General features: G+C 42.1%; 3 protein-coding genes across 4 annotated transcripts in view; 2 read left to right on the top strand and 1 right to left on the bottom strand.

Moving 5' to 3' along the window:
* Nucleotides 1-1,392: 1,392 nt before the first annotated feature.
* itpa (inosine triphosphatase (nucleoside triphosphate pyrophosphatase)) lies at nucleotides 1,393-5,668 on the bottom strand. Its single transcript, XM_049588226.1, has 8 exons — nucleotides 5,587-5,668; nucleotides 5,289-5,346; nucleotides 3,968-4,032; nucleotides 3,809-3,882; nucleotides 3,690-3,721; nucleotides 3,467-3,579; nucleotides 3,308-3,384; nucleotides 1,393-1,718 (listed from the first exon to the last, which is right to left on the bottom strand). The coding sequence occupies exons 1-8, from the start codon at nucleotides 5,647-5,649 to the stop codon at nucleotides 1,586-1,588; spliced, it is 615 nt and encodes a 204-aa protein (XP_049444183.1). The 5' UTR covers nucleotides 5,650-5,668; the 3' UTR covers nucleotides 1,393-1,585.
* A 166-nt stretch (nucleotides 5,669-5,834) lies between these two features.
* On the top strand, nucleotides 5,835-17,102 carry mettl13 (methyltransferase 13, eEF1A lysine and N-terminal methyltransferase). Its single transcript, XM_049588157.1, has 9 exons — nucleotides 5,835-6,066; nucleotides 10,122-10,394; nucleotides 10,508-10,976; nucleotides 11,071-11,270; nucleotides 11,357-11,549; nucleotides 14,229-14,393; nucleotides 14,530-14,742; nucleotides 14,843-14,974; nucleotides 15,334-17,102. The coding sequence occupies exons 1-9, from the start codon at nucleotides 5,914-5,916 to the stop codon at nucleotides 15,624-15,626; spliced, it is 2,091 nt and encodes a 696-aa protein (XP_049444114.1). The 5' UTR covers nucleotides 5,835-5,913; the 3' UTR covers nucleotides 15,627-17,102.
* Nucleotides 17,103-17,414: 312 nt separating this feature from the next.
* Nucleotides 17,415-19,521, top strand: part of dnm3a (dynamin 3a) — a 29,138-nt gene continuing 27,031 nt past the window's right edge. The window contains exon 1 of one of the 2 annotated variants that reach the window (XM_049588153.1): nucleotides 17,415-18,191. In XM_049588153.1, coding sequence (XP_049444110.1) covers nucleotides 18,031-18,191 — 161 coding nt within the window. In that variant the 5' untranslated portion in view covers nucleotides 17,415-18,030. The remainder of the gene's footprint in view (nucleotides 18,192-19,521) is intronic. The other variant, XM_049588152.1, reaches the window with a different exon arrangement.

The raw sequence follows: 19,521 nt of genomic DNA, 5'->3' as shown, positions 1-19,521 counted from the left end.
GTACCAGCCATCAGAGCCAAGCAGTGCTTCCTACTTCCATTCTAAACTATTGGCTTTTCTTTATGAGACAAATGTAGGAATGTCATATCATGTCTTATCTGAACTCTGATTATGTATTATATTAAAACAATATGATACAGCTGATCTAGACGTCAGTGCACTGAGGAGAGAATGTCTTTAGAGGAATCAAAAAGCTGCTGCTGCTGTAATGGAGTGAAAATGAAGTAGAATGAAACAAAACAATGTACTGTTGCAACACTGACTCCTCCTTGGCTGACACTGTACATCTGAAACCTTTAAAATCCTCTGAAATGCAGACTGTAAGGGCAGAAGCTTGGGGGCCCCTCTGAATGCTGCAGCACTAACAGTAACTGTGTTGACTTTGAGTCCCAAAGGAAAAGAAGCTAAAAGGAGGGATGCCTTCATAGCGATGTCTTTGACCTCTAGTGACCTGAAGTCTGGCACACATCTCCCATGTCCTGTTAAAAACGAGGCTGACAGGTGAATTGAAGTCTCCCTGATGAAGACAAATACGGCTTTCCTGTTCCTTCTCACAACAACTTCCTGGCAAGTCCCCAAACAAAACTGGAGGTCTAAGCAAACAGACTGGTCATTTCATGACCTACAGCACCTTTTCCTTAAAGGAGCGTAACTTTTATTTGCTGAGTATCATTATCTGAAAACCAGGTGCAAAGGCTTTCTTCTGCATCATTGAGGAAGCTTACGTAATATAAATAACTGAGGAAAGTACACGTGAGCGTCATTAAATCTGTGTAGAAGGAAAGTAGATGAAATATTTGGTAAAACACAAAATAACTAGTGATGCCATTAAACTTTAAATGTTATTTGTGTCTGCTGTCTTGTGGTCACACTCAGGATGTGTGTATTTGTGAATGTGTGACATTGTCAGTACATCTGGGAGGCATCAGTCACAGGTGTGTGCACAGTTCCTGCTCAGAGACTTCCAGCTCCGGAGTCATTTATTACCCACACTCCTGTTATCACTGTTGTGTTTGTACTGAACACCCCCCTCTCCTCCTTCAGAGACCCTCACCTCCCACACACCCTGCTCTCTCTGGACTCCAGCCTGAACATCCTTCCCTCGCCAACTCCAGGAGCCCGTCTTGGCAACAGAGTGGTCTGCTGCTCTCATCAAAATCCCTGAGCTCCTCTTTTTATAATTTATGGTCTTCTCCAAATATACGTTTGTCTGTCTTCGGAAGCAAAATCTCAAAAGGTTGTCTCTGAGTGCACACTGTGGAACAATGAAAGAAGTCTTGCAACAATTTCCTCTATCTTTCCACATTATCTGGAGGGTAGTTTCAACATTACTGAACATTCTCTCCACTGACACATGGAAATATGCACCTAAAAAAACAAATAAACAAGGGACTTGTTTAAAAATAAGTTTATTAAAAAGAACACAAAACCACTATGCAGCACATTTTCCACTGCAGATTCTACAAGTAGACATTGTGATCACAAATCTGTTATCTGCCATATCTTCCAGACGAAACAATGAAACAGGTCTTAGTAATAAGGAGTATCCAGAGTCAGAACCTGAAGTTGGCCTAAAAAGGATTCTCTAATCCCCCTGCTTCTTCTTCTTGACCTGTGGTGAGGTATTGTTGGTTTGAGAGAAGTGCTCAGACATGGCAGCAAGCGCCCGGTAGCGGTGAGAGATAGTATTCTTCACTTCTTTGGGCAGTTCAGCATAGCTGCAGATGAAAAGAATGTAATTAAAACTGGTATCCATAGCCATTGGTAGCTTTGACACCTTCTACCTATGCCAGTCCTCAATGTCTATGTGCAGTTTCACATAGATTGACCACGTCAGTGAGTAGAAAAACGTGGGACAGACAGAATGACTGACTGACAGAATGACACACTGACAGTTTGCGTGATTATGTACAGCATACCATACCATGACTTAGTCATACCAAACATTAGAAACAACACCAACATTGGTCCACAGGGGGAGCCACAGCGATCGGTCGCATTTTAGCCATTTTGAAGCATTTTTCTGTTGTTATAGCGCCACCCAGTTGCCAATTAGAGTTAAATTTCTCCAGTCACCTTGAGGCGTCCTGTTCTACATATCTACCAAGTTTAGTAAAAATCCATATGGCGGTTAGGCCTAGATAAGAAATGAGCTCTCTAGCGCCCCCATTTTGTTTGATGGGCTTAATAATGGAGGGGTCCCCTCAGATTATGTGTGGTCATATGCCTACAGAGTTGCGTGGTGATGGGTGAAACCCTTGAGATGTTCTACACCTTTATGTGATGAGCCACGCCCTCCGCAATATTCATTGCCTTATAGAAGCTCAGTTTTAGGAAGTTTTCCAACTTTTGCCAAGAGGGAACTTTAGATATTGCTCCCTAGATTATGTTCACCCAGTTTCATGCAGATCGCTCAAACTTCCTAGGAAGAGATCCATTTGAAGTGTTTTTCAAAAAGTTCAAAATGGCGGAAAATCTATATAAGCGGAAGTTATGGGTTCTTGAGGCAAATGTGTTCCTCATGAGGAGAGGCATCTCTGTGCAAAGTTTCATGTCTCTACCACATACGGGGCATGAGATATGCCCATTCAAAGTTTGACATTTCAGTGGGTTGCTATAGCGCCCCCCTTTGGCCAATTGATGTAATATTGCTTCATTGGCATCCTCCCATGACCCTCTACCACTGTGCCAAATTTCACATGGATTGACCAAGTCAGTGAGGAGAAGAACGGATCATGGATCAAAGATCATGGATATGCTCTTATTTTTGGCACAATAGTGATAAATAATCTCTAACAAACAGCATAAAGTGAACAGAATCGTCAAAGATGCATTTTGTTGTATGAATTAACCTGCAACAGGGCTGCAACAATTAGTCTATTCATCCATTTAAACGTTAACTTTTAAATTAATCGCCACCTAATTTGATAATCAATTAAGCAGTTGGAGTAATCTTTTAAGAAAGAAAAAGTTGAAATTGTCTGATTCCAGCTTCTTCTATGTGAGTATTTTCTGGTTTCTTTCCTCCTCTATGACAGTAAACTGAATATCTTTGGGTTGTGCACAAAATAAGACATTTGTGGACCTCATTTTGGGCTTTGGAAAACACTGAATGTCATTTGTCCTCATTTTCTAACAACTAATAAATGAATTGAGAAAACTATGGAGAGATTAACTGACAATGAAAATACTTGTTAGTTGCAGTCTTACTCTGCATTGCTCAACTAATTTCCAAACAGGAAAGATTGGTGTGTTAACCTACGGCTCCCTCTTGTGGTGTGAACAGGAACTTTCAAGCAGTCCTTACGTTTTGTCATATCCCTCTGGCTGGAAACAGGGATCCCATCCAAAGTCTCGAGGTCCCCTCGGTTCCACAATGCGTCCCTTAAAACACAAAGAGAAAAGAGTGAATGCAAAATCAAACAAACACATACAAATGTGAAGGCAATTTGAGAGAGACTCTGACCTCTGTTTTCCCTCTGAAGAGCTGAACTGGTTCATCTTTGCCAGCAGAGAACGCAAAAGTGCAGAGAGCCCACGCTGATTTATCTTCAAACCCAGCGAGGAGTTTGTACAAACCTACAACAAAACATTTAACAAGATCAGAGATGCTGTAGTCGTGTTTTCTATCCTGCTCTAAATATCTGTGTTAAATATCCCAGCAGTGTCGCATCTATGACGACGCTTACCTTCTGGCTTGAGTTTATCCAGGAACCATTTTCTACAGAAAAATAAAAAGTATAGATGTAATTATCCCTGTTCATTACCACTGTTAAAGATAAAAATGGTGGAAAGTTGTTATACTAACATGTAAGGACCAGGCAGGCCTCCCAAAGCTTTGAAACACAGACAGGTGTCCTCCACTATGACTGGTCCATCGATCTGAGGCCGTAACACAAACATCAGTTTCAATCACTCAACGTGCACATACAGAATATTTACTTGCATGACAGTATTGTAAATGTACCTGCCGTGCAGCCTCCTTACACTTATGTATGGAAATGTCATCTGGCTCTCCTTGGTACTCAGGCACTAGACAAAGAAACAGATAAATGAGCAATGATTAAAGGGACAGTCCACACAAAATTAAAAAAATATAAATTTTTCCTCTTACCCGTAGTGCCATTTATCAATCAAGATTGCGAGTTGCAACGTGTTGGAGATATCATGCTTAGAGATGTCGGCCTTTTCTCCAGTTGGTGGAACTAGATGGCACTTGTTTGTGTTGCTAAAAGCGACAAAATTAAATGAAATTAAATATTTTTTGTCTTTGAAAGCTCAACAGCGATGTCTCTTTCCAGAAATCATGACCCGGTTACTCAACAGGTTAATCCACAGACCTTGTTGTGAGCAGTTTCATGTAGGAAATATTTTCTTTCGACCAAAATACACCCGCCAATCATATCACTGCCCAGATGGAAGCGTACATTTACTGTTGGTTCACCTAGCGCCACTGAGTTTGCTGTTGTTACAGCTCAGCTGAGGAGGACACCTTTAATGTTTTCATCTTGCACTGTCACAAGCCTCGCTTCCATAAGCAGATGCATGCTTCTCTCTCAGTGGTGATACAGCTGGTAGGGATGGGTACTGTTCATAATTGAACCGATATGGTACCGGTATCTGGAATTCGGTACCGGTACCAAATGGTACCTTATTTCGGTACTTTTTAAAGGCTAAACTTCGCAGTTTCAACATTTTATTGAGAACATTTAGGAACAGTGCGGCACGTTAACTTTTGTCTGCACATTTTTTTGTCGCCATTGTTGCTGAGTCTTAGGTGCAAGTCATGCGCTCTCGCTCCGCCTCCACCACAGGTACCGAAATTTGGCACCGATTCATTTTAAGTGAATCGGTACTCGGTAGTACCAACGTGAATCAGTACCAAGTACAAAAAGTACCGAGTTTCAGTATCCAACCCTAACAGCTGGAGGGTGTAGTTTGGCAGAAAGAAAATAGTTCCTTCCTGAAACTGCTCACAACAAATCTGTGGATTATCTTGAGTAACTGGGTCATGACTTCTGGAGAAAGACAGTGATGTTGGGTTTTTTAAATGTATTTTTGGGGTGCAATGAGCACCACAAGCCGAGTGCCATCCAGTTCCATTATAGCGGAGAGAAAGCAGACATCTCTATGGCTGATATCTCCAACACTCTGCAACTCACAACGATACAATCCAGATTAATAAATAGCACGAGGAAAAATACGTGTTTTCAACTGTGAGGTGAACTGTCCCTTTAACCTTACATTTATGTGTTTATTCCACTTTTGGTCTCCCCTTTAATACTTACAGTCAATCTTTTTAGACACTAGTTTGTAGGGAAACTTGTCTCCCAGGATCTGAATGACCTGATGGACGTGACAAAAACAGAGTCAAGCATAAATCTAGCAGAACTGATTTTCTGTCAAATGAAACAAGAGATTTCTGTGTTGAATTACATCTCATGCTCACTGACTATATTTAGCTGTCACAGTCTGGGGCAGCATAAAGGCGACAAGTGTACAAGTGTCCCGCTTGAAACTGTTACGACACGACAGCATATCCGTAAACATTCAGTCTGTCTCAGGTTTGAATTATTTGACTCTTACCTCTTCGAGTTTTTTGGCGTTTCCAGTCACGAAGACCACAGACCGCCCGGCAGGTAGCGCCATGTTGAATGACACCCGGAGGACTAACACTATCGGACTGACTACTTCCGACTCCGTAACAGCCAATAGAACGCGGCTGCGAGTGTCTCAGCGAATCAGCGAGCAGCGTATAGCCCCGCCTTCGGGCACATCCTCCAATCAGAGAGCGGTGCTGCCAGCAATGTTGTCCGGCGTTAAAGTGAATGTGAGATGCCATGTGGACAAGTGACTGTCAACACTCAGGGTAAACTGACACGTTTAGCACTGTTTTAACCGCCGCAGCTGAGAATGAGTCTTCTACCTCGCACTGCTGAGGAGTTCAGCTCCGCCGAATACTGGGAGAGGTTTTTTAAGAAGCGCGGAGAGAAGGCGTTTGAATGGTACGGAGACTACAACAAACTCTGCGGCGTGCTGCACAAATACATCAAAGTCCAAGACAAGGTGAGGAAACATGCTGAACACAACATGCATCAGTATAACGACACTCAAAGTACCCGGTTCTACTCAGTAGCTTCATATAAGTATCACCACATAAAGCACAAGTGTTGACAGTTTGCCTAATGTTACTGTTTGTATTCATTTCCTGCCAAAATATATATCATATACCACAGAGTAAAGACACTCCACTACAAGACAAAGTGCTGCATCCTTCTCTTACCCAAGTAAAAGTAATGTGTATCAGCATATTTGTAGTTTTATGTGTCAAAAGCAAAGCACTCATCATGCAAAATGCCTCCTGTGAGTGTTTTATTATGATCTTTGATATTATTGGATAGCTAATACTACTTTATTTATAATGTGTAAGTAGCATTTTACCCCTCTAGATATTTGAGGTGACGTTTAGTTTAGTTTAATTTTATTTGCACATAATGTTAAAAACAGACTGTATAAAATTTACAAGATTAAAAAGGAAATGTGCCGGAGAGGTTAGAAGCCATTAAAGGCTTATGAAAGAACCTCCCCTCGATTAAATCATACAATAAGGATAAGAAATAAACAAAACAAAACAACAACAAAAAAGGGTGAAGGAAAGCAGAAGGAGAAGAAAGAGGAGGAAAGAGGAAAAAAAATCAAGACAAAACAAGACAGGTAGCAAATAAAATGAACAAAATCAATATAAGATTACGTGTTTGACAATGTAGAAATAAAGAAGAAATAGTCAGACCAAAAACAAGGACAATCCAAACAAGGAAAAAATTATAATTCCAGATTAAAGTTGATTAATTAAATACTTTTTCATTTGATTTTTGAAGATTGTCAGTGAAGATGATGCTTTAAGAGATGATGATAGGTTGTTCCAGAGAGATGGTCCTCTATAACTCAGTGAGAATTGAGCAAGGGAAGTCCGACAAAAAGTTAATTCTATCTACTTACTAAACTGTTGCATAGTTAAATCTAAAAAATGTTTCATATTTTAGATGTGTATCATGTGTTTTGCGTATTAAATTTGAATCTGCAATGTAACCAGCAACTTTAGCTGGAATGAAAAGTCCATTTTTTTGCAATCAAATTTAGTGGACTAGAACTATGTATAATGTACTGCCCTGATCCCACAAAAGTTGGGCACTGTGTAAATCATAAATAAAACAGAATGCAATGATTTGCAATTTTTTTTTTTTTTTTTTACCTTTATTTAGTTGGATACAGTACAAAGGCAAAATACACACATGGACAAAATTGTTGGTACTCTTCTGTTAGAGAAAGAAAAAAAAAACAATAGTCACTGAAATACAGTGGGTACGGAAAGTATTCAGACCCCTTTAAATTTTTCACTCTTTGTTTCATTGCAGCCATTTGCTAAAATCAAAAAAGTTCATTTTATTCCTCATGAATGTACACTCAGCACCCCATCTTGACAGAAAAAAACAGAAATGTAGAAATTTTTGCAAATTTATTAAAAAAGAAAAACTGAAATATCACATGGTCATAAGTATTCAGACCCTTTGCTCAGTATTGAGTAGAAGCACCCTTTTGAGCTAGTACAGCCATGAGTCTTCTTGGGAATGATGCAACAAGTTTTTCACACCTGGATTTGGGGATCCTCTGCCATTCTTCCTTGCAGATCCTCTCCAGTTCTGTCAGGTTGGATGGTGAACGTTGGTGGACAGCCATTTTCAGGTCTCTCCAGAGATGCTCAATTGGGTTTAGGTCAGGGCTCTGGCTGGGCCAGTCAAGAATGGTCACAGAGTTGTTCCGAAGCCACTCCTTTGTCATTTTAGCTGTGTGCTTAGGGTCATTGTCTTGTTGGAAGGTGAACCTTCGGCCCAGTCTGAGGTCCTGAGCACTCTGGAAGAGGTTTTCTTCCAGGATATCTCTGTACTTGGCCGCATTCGTCTTTCCTTCAATTGCAACCAGTCGTCCTGTCCCTGCAGCTGAAAAACACCCCCATAGCATGATGCTGCCACCACCATGTTTCACTGTTGGGACTGTATTGGGCAGGTGATGAGCAGTGCCTGGTTTTCTCCACACATACCGCTTAGAATTAACGCCAAAAAGTTCAATCTTGGTCTCATCAGACCAGAGAATCTTATTTCTCATAGTCTGGGAGTCCTTCATGTGTTTTTTGGCAGACTCTATGCGGGCTTTCATATGTCTTGCACTGAGGAGAGGCTTCCGTCGGGCCACTCTGCCATAAAGCCCCGACTGGTGGAGGGCTGCAGTGATAGTTGACTTTGTGGAACTTTCTCCCATCTCCCTACTGCATCTCTGGAGTTCAGCCACAGTGATCTTTGGGTTCTTCTTTACCTCTCTCACCAAGGCTCTTCTCCCATGATTGCTCAGTTTGGCTGGACGGCCAGGTCTAGGAAGAGTTCTGGTCGTCCCAAACTTCTTCCATTTAAGGATTATGGAGACCACTGTGCTCTTAGGAACCTTGAGTGCTGCAGAAATTCTTTTGTAACCTTGGCCAGATCTGTGCCTTGCCACAATTCTGTCTCTGAGCTCCTTGGGCAGTTCCTTCGACCTCATGATTCTCATTTGCTCTGACATGCACTGTGAGCTGTAAGGTCTTATATAGACAGGTGTGTGCCTTTCCTAATCAAGTCCAATCAGTTTAATTAAACACAGCTGGACTCCAATGAAGGAGCAGAACCATCTCAAGGAGGATCAGAAGAAATGGACAGCATGTGAGTTAAATATGGGTGTCACAGCAAAGGGTCTGAATACTTATGACCATGTGATATTTCAGTTTTTCTTTTTTAATAAATTTGCAAAAATTTCTACATTTCTGTTTTTTTCTGTCAAGATGGGGTGCTGAGTGTACATTCATGAGGAATAAAATGAACTTTTTTGATTTTAGCAAATGGCTGCAATGAAACAAAGAGTGAAAAATTTAAAGGGGTCTGAATACTTTCCGTACCCACTGTAACTTGAAATTGACAAAAGTAATAATAAATAAAGATTTACTGAAAATTAACTAATGAAAATCAGACATTGCTTTAGAATTTAGGCTCAACAGAATAATTTTAAAAAACAAACTAATGAAACTGGCCTGGACAAAAATGATGGTACCCTTGACTTAATATTTTGTTGCACAACCTTTTGAGGCAGTCACTGCCATCAGGTGATTTCTGTAACTCTCAATGAGACTTCTGCACCTGTCGACAGGTATTTTGGCCCACTCCTCATGAGCAAACTGCCCCAGCTGTCTCAGGTATATAGTGTTCAAACTGATATACGTTATTGTGTTTTGTAAATATATATATACTCATTCTGAGTTTGATACCTGCAACATGCTCCATAAAAGCTGGGAGGAAAGAGAAAAGGACCATCCAAATTGTTACCAGCACAAAGTTCATAAGCCAGCATCCGTGATCATACTGGCTTGTGTTAGTGCCCATGGCATCATGGGTAACTCTCACATCTGTGAAGGCACCATGAATGCTGCAAGTTAAATGCAGGATGTGGAGCAACAGATGCTGCCAACCATGCTGTTGTAAGCAACATTGCATGTGTTACAACAGCATGGCTTCGTAGGAAAAGAATACAGGTACCTGTCTCCCACTGAAAATGTGTGGTGCATTATGAAGCACAAAATGCAACAGCAGAGACCCCTGACTGTTGAGCAACTGAGGTCATATGTCAAGCAAGACTGGGAAAGAATTTCACTTTTAATACTTTTAATACTTAAACAGTTAGTGTCCTCACATGCAAGTGTTGTTGAAACATGCTCCTGTTCCAGCTTTGTGTTGCAGGCGTCAAATTCAGAATGAGTGTATATTACAAACAACAATACAGTTTGTCAGTTTGAAAAATTAAATATCTTGTTTTTGTAGTGTATTCAATTGAATGTAGGTCAAAAAGGATTTGCAAATCATTGCATTCTGTTTTTATTTAAGTTTAACACAGTGACTCAACTTTTTTAGAATCGCAGTTGTAGCATAAAATGTAAATACTTAAATGAAGCACAAGTGTCTCAAAACTAAAGTAAATGTGTTTTGTTACTTTCCATCACTGCAGATGAGAGTGACTGATTGTTTTGTGTTTCTGTCCTTCAGGTGTTGGTGGTCGGTTGTGGTAACTCTGAGCTGAGTGAACAGATGTATGATGTCGGCTACAAACATCTTACTAACATCGACATCAGTGAGACAGTGGTGACCCACATGAACCAGCGGAACGCTGAGCGCCGGCCGGGCCTCACCTTCCAGCAGGTGGATGCTACACAAACTCCATATGAGGATGCCAGCTACCAGGCTGCTCTGGACAAGGGCACACTGGATGCTATGGCATCAGAAGAAGAAGGAGCACTGGCCAGGAACATGCTCACTGAGGTGAGAAACCATTGAGTCATGGTGTGCACAGACCACATGGCCTTTCCTCACTTAATAGACTCATCAGCAGGCGTCTTTGCATTCTTGTCACAGCAGTTTTCTTGTGTGTGCAGGTGGGCCGGGTGCTAAGTGTTGGTGGCCGGTATGTCTGTGTGACGCTGGCTCAGGAAAGTGTGATCCAGTTAGCCGTGGAGCACTTTGTTCAGCTGGGATGGGCTGTGAGGCTCCACTGCCTGCAGGAGGAAAGTGGGAAAGAAGAGGATTCCTTTGCTCTGCCTGTCTTTGTCCTGGTCTGCACCAAGTTTCGTCAGCCCATGCCCATGCCTATTCTGGAGATGTGTGTTGGGGAAGATGGAGCCCCTACTCGTCTCACACAGGTAGCAGAGTTGTTGTCAGCTGTGAGGGAGCATCAGGCTTACTCTGTGTTGAAAAAGAGGCTCCGTACAAGCACAGATGCCAGCTCGAACCCGTCACTCACTCTCTGCCACGCCAAAACTGGCCTTCCCAGATACACTCTTACAGTTCAAGATTGTCCTCCAGGTGCCAAGGTGCCAAGATCAAACCAGTTTGCTATTTTCATTGGTGAGCTCTCATGTTTCTGCCTCTCTATGTAAGACACACTGGTGGTATTTTGTTCTCCTTTGCTGATTTTGTTCTCCTCTGCTTATCATGTCAGTGCCTCAAGGCAGTGAGACAGCTTGGCTCTACTGCTCCAGTGAGGGGCGAAGGCAGCTGGCAGCCAGTGCCAACTTCCGGCGCCTGGTTATTGTGGCAATGCACAGGAATCAGGAGTACACAGACATGCAGGCTGTCCAGTCAGAACTCTCACCAATGGTGATGGACCTGGCTCCCCCGGGTATGCCCACCAACCAGCAGGTAAAATGCTCTCTTCGTACAATGAAACATTTCATGTTGCTGAAATGTGCATCAGCGTAATAACTGAGCTCTCTGTCCCCACTCAGGTGCCATTTCTGTCAGTTGGAGGTGACCTGGGTTGGCGAGAGGAGGTCAGCAGAGGTGTGAGTGAGCTGAGCGGGGAGTACTGCGTGGAGAATGTCAGAGGAGAAGACGGAGAACTGTATCGGAGACTTGTTTTCCTGGCTAACGCTGCTTTACTTGTCCAATCAGAGAGCCGTCTTGTCTCTTCAAATACTGGTCAGTTCTTATTCCCTGTTCTCTGTAATTTGTTATGCTCTCTTTTTTGTGATAAACAATATATTACCCATTTAAGTAACACCAACAATGCATAAACGTGTTCAATAAAATGAACAGACAAGAAGCCAACAGAGAAAGAACAAATATCAACAGAAAGTAACAACAAAAACAATAAAAGAAATGATAAATCACACCGTAAAAACATCAAACATTGCAACTGTTTTATAAACAGCATATAGTATTAATATTTTTAATCAGTTGTTATATTGTAGATGTGAATTAATATTTAGAGATGGATGGTAAATTAAAAGAAAAACCTGAATAAATGTGTGCTGAAGCACAATGAATGCAGATGCTTCCACACCAGTGCACTGCACGTTACAGTAAAGCAGTTAACATCCAATCATGCTCTGTGGCATGTATGAAAATACTGAGCAGGCCCAGTTGATTCTGAGTTTGTATCAGGAGGAAAAGATCTAAGTGATTTTGAAAGAGGGTTCCTTATTGGGGTAAAGAGGGCAGTCACAAACACTGCTCAACTGGCCAGTGTTTCAATAGGACAATAACTAAAGTGGCATCTGCATGTAGCTGTGTGGTGAAGACATCAATTAATGAAGTTGGAAATTGTGGTACGCAGTGCACATTTGATATATGAGGAAAAAACAGATCAACTCCTCCTCAGATGACTGAGATCATCAATGCAGGACGTGATCAGACTGCATCAGCAAGAACATCCTGTTGACAGTTACTGTACATAGAGGGATATTATAGCAGGGTTGCAGTGCATAAACCTCTCATTACAGAGATGAAGGCACATTTGAGAGTTCAGTGGTGCAAAAACAAAAGGTACTGGTCTTCAGAGAGGTGGAGAAAAATCGCCTGTATTGGCCGAGCACAGTATCTACACACATACATGGAATTTGAGTCCAGTTTTTGCATTGCTCTCAATGTGCTTACACATAAACAGAAACAGGGAAAGGACAACAAAGCTGGACAAATAATATAAAAAATAGAGAGGACTATTCTGTATACACACGTGTGTGAAATAATAGGTGTTTATATTAACATTATATATAGAACACTACTGTCCAATATTAAAACTGAAATAAAATGTCTATGTGATGAGTAATGCCTCACCATATTCTTGACAAGTGGGTGAGTGCGTGTGTGGCATACACCAAGAGATTTGTACAGGCCTGAATGCTTGACCCCTACGATCAGGGGATCCGATGGCTCTGTTGGAGGGTGGGGGGCATTTTGCTGGCATGGTTTGAGCCCCCTTGTCCCCTTAAAACCCTGGTTCTCAACCTGGGGGTCCTGACCCCCACTAGGGGTCGCCAAAGCTCAGTGAGGGGTCGTGAGGCCTTTTTAAAAACAATACAGTAGGCCTATATGTCAGCATTACATACATTTATTTGAGAAAAAATGAAATATCTAAACTTGTTATTATTAAAGTTCAGATTATTATTATCATTAAAGGTATAAACTTTTTTAAAAAAATCTCTTAGGATAAGGACACGGTGCAAACCTGAACACAAGCCATATTGACAGAGCCTTCACTCTCTGCCAAACAGCCTTAGAGAAAAGAAAGCAGTTAAAAAAGCCAAAGAAGAAAAAAGACAACACAGACTTTGTCAAACAATTAGTTTATTAAGTATTTATGATTGCTTAAAAAAAGAAAACACACTACAGAGATGACGTCACAGCCCAGAGGTAAGGGAAACGCTTAGTATGCTATTTACAGAGATAGCACTGGCGATCTGAACCGGTCAGTGGTGAAAAAAAGCACTTTTAATGCGCAAACTTATACAGGACGCATTAGCCCCCGTTACCGTTTTAGCTCGTTTCGCGGCTCCCGGCTGCATCTGCCTCCCTCAATACTGAACCAATTTTAGAACGAGTTGTACCTATGAATCATACGCACACATACACATGGGGAAATAGGGCCCAGGTTGAAAAATACCAAAGTTATCCTTTAAGGGAAAAGGTTGGGAACCACTGCCTTAAAGGGATGGCTCGTGCAAATCAGCAGCACCAAATCAGGGAATATCTTGAGGAAAGAATTGAAAGACTCCCAGGACCAGTTGCACAAACACCTTAAGTTAAGATTTTTCTCATAAGGTTTCCTCAAAATAAAATCGGTTTCACAAACACCCTTAAATCTTTTCCTAAAGGTTTCTGTAAAATGTTCACCTAAGTATTGATGGTTTTCTCCTTGTCTTGGTCTTATATTTAAGGAATCCCTGCAGTGTGTGCATTCTATTACTGTATTCCCCCAGAAGTATAATCTTTTCCTCCTCTGACCAGTTTGGTTTTCTTGTCCTCTTTCTGTCAGCCATATTTTCCACTATCTAAGTAAAATCCAGCGTTGTGAAAGGATATCATTATCACAAGCATGAGACCAAGCAAACAAACAATCTCCATGGAAACTTTAACCACTGTGAAATCTCTTTCAGCGCCTTTAAGGAATTCTGTGCAACTGTGTAAGTCCTTCAGCTAAGGAGAAATTAAGCCTTAAGTTTCACACTTAAGGAGAAAACTTTTGTGCAACTGGTTCCAGAGATTTGTAGAATCACGTCTACGGTGTATTGAGGCTGTTATGGTGGCACTAAGTGGCCCAACACCTTACTAAGACAGTTAAAGTCTGTTTTATCGTCACCTGTCTGTATGTCCCTGCAGCATCAAGTCACAAGAAGAAAAATAAAAAGAAGGTCAAGCCAACAGCCGCTCCAAAAACATCCACCAGCTCTCTTTCCGTGGACAGTGGCTTCCTCTGCTGCGCTCACCATGAAGTTATGGTGGCTGGCCTTACCATGCTCGGGGTGGGCACGCCTCAGAACAAAGGTCAGCTCACATCTGTTTTGTACAGTCTTGTAAAGGTTGTAGAGGAGAGTGGCGGGAGGAAGGACTGACTGCACAGCCACAGTGTTCTAACTGTTGCATAAAACATCACACTCCTCCCCTCTATCTTGCTTCGTAGATGTCCCAGTGTCAGTCCTCCTGGTGGGGCTTGGTGGAGGAGGCCTGCCTCAGTTCCTACGGGACTTTGTGCCCAATGTTACAGTCGAGGTTGTAGAACTAGACCCTGCTGTGATGGAAGTGGCGAAGGAATGGTTCGGATTCAGACCAGACGACCATTTGACTGTCACTCTGGGGGATGGCCTTGAGCGCATCTGTGCCTTGGAGAAAGAAGGTTAGTGGAGGAGTTGAAGAGATGCCAGTTAAAATGTGAAACTAAACCAGCGAGTACATTAACCAAGAAGTGACTGTGGGTGTTTTTTTTTCCACTGTAGGTGGTCGTTTGTTTGATGTCATCATGTTCGATGTAGACAGCAAAGATAGCACTGTGGGTATGAGCTGTCCTCCTGCTGCCTTTGTAGAAACCTCAATCCTGCAGAAAGTTTTCAGCCTGCTAACCCCCAGAGGTACAGTATTTTTAACACTTTATTTCTCAATCCTTTTCTATGAAATAGTACCAATAAATGTATTGGCACAGACAGTATGTAGGATTTAGGGGATAATTTTGCGCCCGTCAAAAAACTCCTGAACAATGAACACACAATTATAACAGTGAGAAGTTTCAGCTGGTTGCAATCTGCAATCCTCACCACTTGGTGCCACTAAATCCCCCTAAATTTTACACACTGGACCTTTAAAAAGGTCTAATGAAGAGCCCTCTGCTAAATTAAGCTGTCTATTAACAGACACATTAATAATGTTAAATATATGTAATATAACATGTAACCTTCTCTCCTCTGTCTGTCTCTCCTTGTCATTGGACCAGGTGTATTCATGCTGAACCTCGTGTGTCGTGACCCAGTCTTGAGGAAAAGCGTGTTGGAGCGTGTCAGCGCCGTGTTTCCCTCCATCCTCTCCAGAAAGATTGAAGGGGAGGTCAATGAGGTTCTTCTGTGCTCTCGTGGAGAAAACAAGACATTGGATGCTGCTCACATCCTTCAGTCCCTGAACCAAGCAGGCAAGAGTCTGCAGAGCGCGCTGTGCTCTAACAGGACTGAAACCAACAGCAGCCCACACATAGACATCGCAGGGCTGTTAAAAGACCTTAAAGTAGAGTAAAGTTTGTTTCTTACCAGAGGGGGATGGGATTAAAAGATGCAGTGTGTAAGATTTAGGGGGCGATATCGACAGAAACTGAATATTATATAAGTATTTTTTCTTTAGTGTGTAATCACCTGTGAGTAAGAACCATTGTGTGCCATTTATATCTACATAGAGAGCAGGTCTTTGTTCATGGAGATCACCACGCTGCACTGCCTTATTTCTGCAGTACCCCAGAGCAACAAACCAAACACTGACTCTAGATAGGGCTGTGCATGTTTTTGAATCGACCACTGTAGTAAGAAGCCCCTCCATGACAAACAGCATCAGGAAAACACTGATTTTTAAACATGAAACTGCTTTATTCTGTTTTTTAAGGGTTTAAATCACCATGTCTGCTTCTTTTAGAGAGGAAGAGACCTTCTTGGATTATTCGGCTCTTGGTAAAAATCTCCTGAACGTCTGGATATTAAGTGTCCAACATGACAAACAGTGCCGAAGAAACACTGATTTGTAATGTAACAATGTTTTATTCAGTGTTTTTACCACTGGGTTCGTTTGTTATTCAGGGGAGACCTCTGTGGGTAATTTGGCTCCCCGTAAAAACCTCCTGAACGTCTCAGAAAACAGGTGAGCACGCATGGCGCGCTGAGCAGCGTAGGAGATACATTGATTTGTAAAGTGAAACTGCTTCATTCAGGTTTTATCATCACCTGGTGGTTTGGAGAGGAGGGGAAATCTGCAGATAATTCAGCTCTGGGTAAAAAAAAAACCCCTTGAACAATGAACACTAGGCTGCATTAGCGTTGTCGCCTCACAGCAAGAGGGTTCCTGGCAGAGTTTGCAAGTTCTTCTTCATGTCAGCGTGGGTTTCCTGCGGGTACTCTGGTTTCCTCCCACAGACATGTGGGACCTGCAGATACATGCAGGTTAGGTTAAGTGGTGACTCTAAATTGTCTGTAGGTGTGAATGTGAGTGTGAATGGCTGTTTGTGTCTGTGTGTCAGCCTTGCCATAGTCTGGCGTCCTGTCCAAGGTGAACCCCGCATCTCACCCAGTCTGCTGGGATAGGCTCCAGCACCCCTGCGACCACTAACAGGATAAGTGGTTACAGAAAATGAATGAATGAATGAAGGGACACTAGGGGATATCTGACTGGAGAGGTTTCAGCTGGTTGCAGTCTGCAGTCCTCTCACTAGATGTTACAAAATCCCCCTAGATCTTACACACTGTTCCCAGTGGTGTGGTGGTAGGTGATGAGCTGGGTGTACTGCAAGGTAAATAGGTTACTGGGGAGGAAGTGTGTATACCCTCCTATATATATGTGTAGCCTATATTATCTTTGGCTGATAGGTATACTGTAAATGGCCACACCCTCCACTACACCACTGACTGTTCCTTTAATCATGTGCCAACACTGTTTGAGGCATTATGAACTGAATTATAAGAGTAAGTGCTTTCACTGTGCCATTCGGTGCAATATAATAAAAGGAAAAATGGTGTATAAGAAACAATCACAAGTAAAGGACATTTTATCTTTACATCTTAATGTGGGGTTTCAACAAAGAAGTTAATACCAAGGTACATGTTTGAACTTAATATATTATTATTATTGCATAATTTCCCCATTACATGCAGCCCTCAGTTTCTCTTTCACATGCTCCTGGTTTCCAGTGTACCACATGGCGCTCACTCCCTCACTGCCAAAGAATGCAGCAGTGTTATTTACAGTAGATGAATCTTACACTCTGGTTCCAGTTGCAGTGTTTATAGGGCCGCAGCAGAGCCCTGCCCACTCTCTGGATGCGTAGCATTTTAAATATCTGTCGGCTACAGTGAGTGAATGTCTGCCTGCTGTCTGATAAGTCAGGGTACTTTCATTATTGGCTCTCTAGTGTGTCCCTCTCCTGCTCTTCTGCATAAGGGGGTTGCCGAGTTAAACTCACTGATTACCGCGCATGCGCGTTAAACTTGATTCCGTTAGCTGTCAGTAGAATGTTTTCCTCCTGACCATGGACCAAAGTCAGCGCCGCCACCAGCGACCAGCGTCTTAAATGTGCCCAGCGTTTAAGGGAAACAACCCGCTGTGAACTTTCGTCGCTTTAAAGCAACAGTAATGTCCACAGGGAGCTGTTTTCGGAGACTTGAGGTGTGTGAGTACAATCTTGGGCACTGCCGTCGCTCCCAGACGCACTGACGATAACGAGCTATCAGCCGCTGAAGTTACTGAGCTTTGAAAGTTGCCTCCGTCCTCCAAGAAGAGTTTCAGCCGCTTTGTAAGGTTTGTACATGTTGGTAATGGACGCAGAACATTTGTAAGTAGCCGTGAACTATGTTAGCTACCCCGACGACTGGTGTGGAGTAGGACCGGGGTGGAACAGGATCTACAGGAGCTGGGCGGGGAGCCCGGCTGCTCCGTTGCGATGGGCAACCGCGGGATGGAGGAGCTGATCCCGCTGGTCAACCGGCTGCAAGATGCGCTGAGCAACGTGGGGCAGAACTGCAGCCTCCACCTGCCCCAGATCGCTGTGGTGGGCGGGCAGAGCGCAGGCAAGAGTTCCGTGCTGGAAAACTTTGTGGGCAGGTAAGACTCTCACGTGAACTCTGGGTGAACCTGTGCAGCAAGAGACACTATCACCTTACACAACACCTTTTAACTGCACTCACTCCAGGTGGATAAGATGTAGGATGCAACAAGTGTGCCGTTTTCTAACGAAACACTCTTTTATCAGGGGTTTACACATTGTTAGTTTATTAATGTTAATACATATTTTCCCAATGCATGTTTGAGTAGGAGCTCCTCATGAACTCAAAATCATCCTTTGGTGAATGATACAAATCACAGGAAAACTCCAAACTTTGAAAGAGTTAAGAGTTGGAGTCTCCTTGTGATCATTCACCAGTGCTTTAAAGATCATTTAAAAGCCATTAATAACTCAGCTCAACTGTATTTATATGGCACCTTTCATATAGACGTGCAAGGCCAAAGTGCTTCACAAAGCAAAAGTGAAACAACAAGTTTTGCAACACTAGATAATAATATACTAAAAAAATCAATAAATAAAGGTCTGTAAAAACTGAAACCTAAAAAAGGAAGGATGTAAAATTACTCCAGATTTAATATCCAGAGATATTTAATATCCAGAGGACCAAAATAAGAACAGATTTTGGTTTTCCAGGTCGTGAATAATCCCTTTGACTCTTACCTGTCCTGGACCAACATCTGTCAACATATAACTTGAGATCTAATGGCTGTTAAAAAACAAGAAACCAGTCAGTTCACATTTATAACTGCATTTTTACCAAATACAAATACACACCTGCCAGTAGTATTTTTTCACAGCCTCACAATCAAGTAAATGGTTTACTAAACATTAGTGCAACTATTTGTTATCACTGATAAACCCCCTTTTTAACAACACTCATAAATGACATAGATTATATGTATTAACTGTATATGTTTAAATATAAAGTCTGTGGTTTAAACTTATTAAGTTTCCCTAAATGACTGAATGATTTAAAGGCAATGCTGCAGAAAGTGTTACCAAAAAATCCATTATGTCATTATATATGTAATTTCTGGGTAATTCAAATAAAATACTTAAAAATATATGAATTATTAACATTAATCTGAATTTATAATATCCTGATATTATTGTCATGCTAAGAGTACAGTCCCAGCTGTGATCCAGGGGCAGGGACATGCTCAATACACGAGGGATCTGTGTTCCACTGAATTAAAACCAGAACTTGAGGCAACTACTGTAACCAATTACAACGCACTGCTGAAATCACTGTGTTCATACATCAAGGTCTCCACCCAGTTGAGCGGCTTGAGTTATGAGTCTGAAGTGGTGGATGCCAGAGGTGACAGTGTCTGTGTGACAGTAGCCAGTGCGGCACGTTATCTCACT

Source organism: Epinephelus fuscoguttatus, linkage group LG10 (genome assembly GCF_011397635.1).
Source record: "Epinephelus fuscoguttatus linkage group LG10, E.fuscoguttatus.final_Chr_v1".
Classification (NCBI taxonomy): domain Eukaryota; kingdom Metazoa; phylum Chordata; class Actinopteri; order Perciformes; family Serranidae; genus Epinephelus; species Epinephelus fuscoguttatus.
This window is presented reverse-complemented; position numbering and strand designations above follow the sequence as displayed.

Coding starts and splice junctions, on each gene's coding strand:
- itpa (XM_049588226.1), bottom strand. CDS start 5,649: ATGGCGCTACCTGCCGGGCGGTCTGTGGTCTTCGTGACTGGAAACGCC. Junction 3,580..3,689: donor GGATAAACTCAAGCCAGAAG/GTAAGCGTCGTC, acceptor GTTTTGTTGTAG/GTTTGTACAAACTCCTCGCT. Junction 3,385..3,466: donor TCTTCAGAGGGAAAACAGAG/GTCAGAGTCTCT, acceptor TTGTGTTTTAAG/GGACGCATTGTGGAACCGAG.
- mettl13 (XM_049588157.1), top strand. CDS start 5,914: ATGAGTCTTCTACCTCGCACTGCTGAGGAGTTCAGCTCCGCCGAATAC. Junction 10,977..11,070: donor CCAGTTTGCTATTTTCATTG/GTGAGCTCTCAT, acceptor TTATCATGTCAG/TGCCTCAAGGCAGTGAGACA. Junction 11,550..14,228: donor TCTTGTCTCTTCAAATACTG/GTCAGTTCTTAT, acceptor ATGTCCCTGCAG/CATCAAGTCACAAGAAGAAA.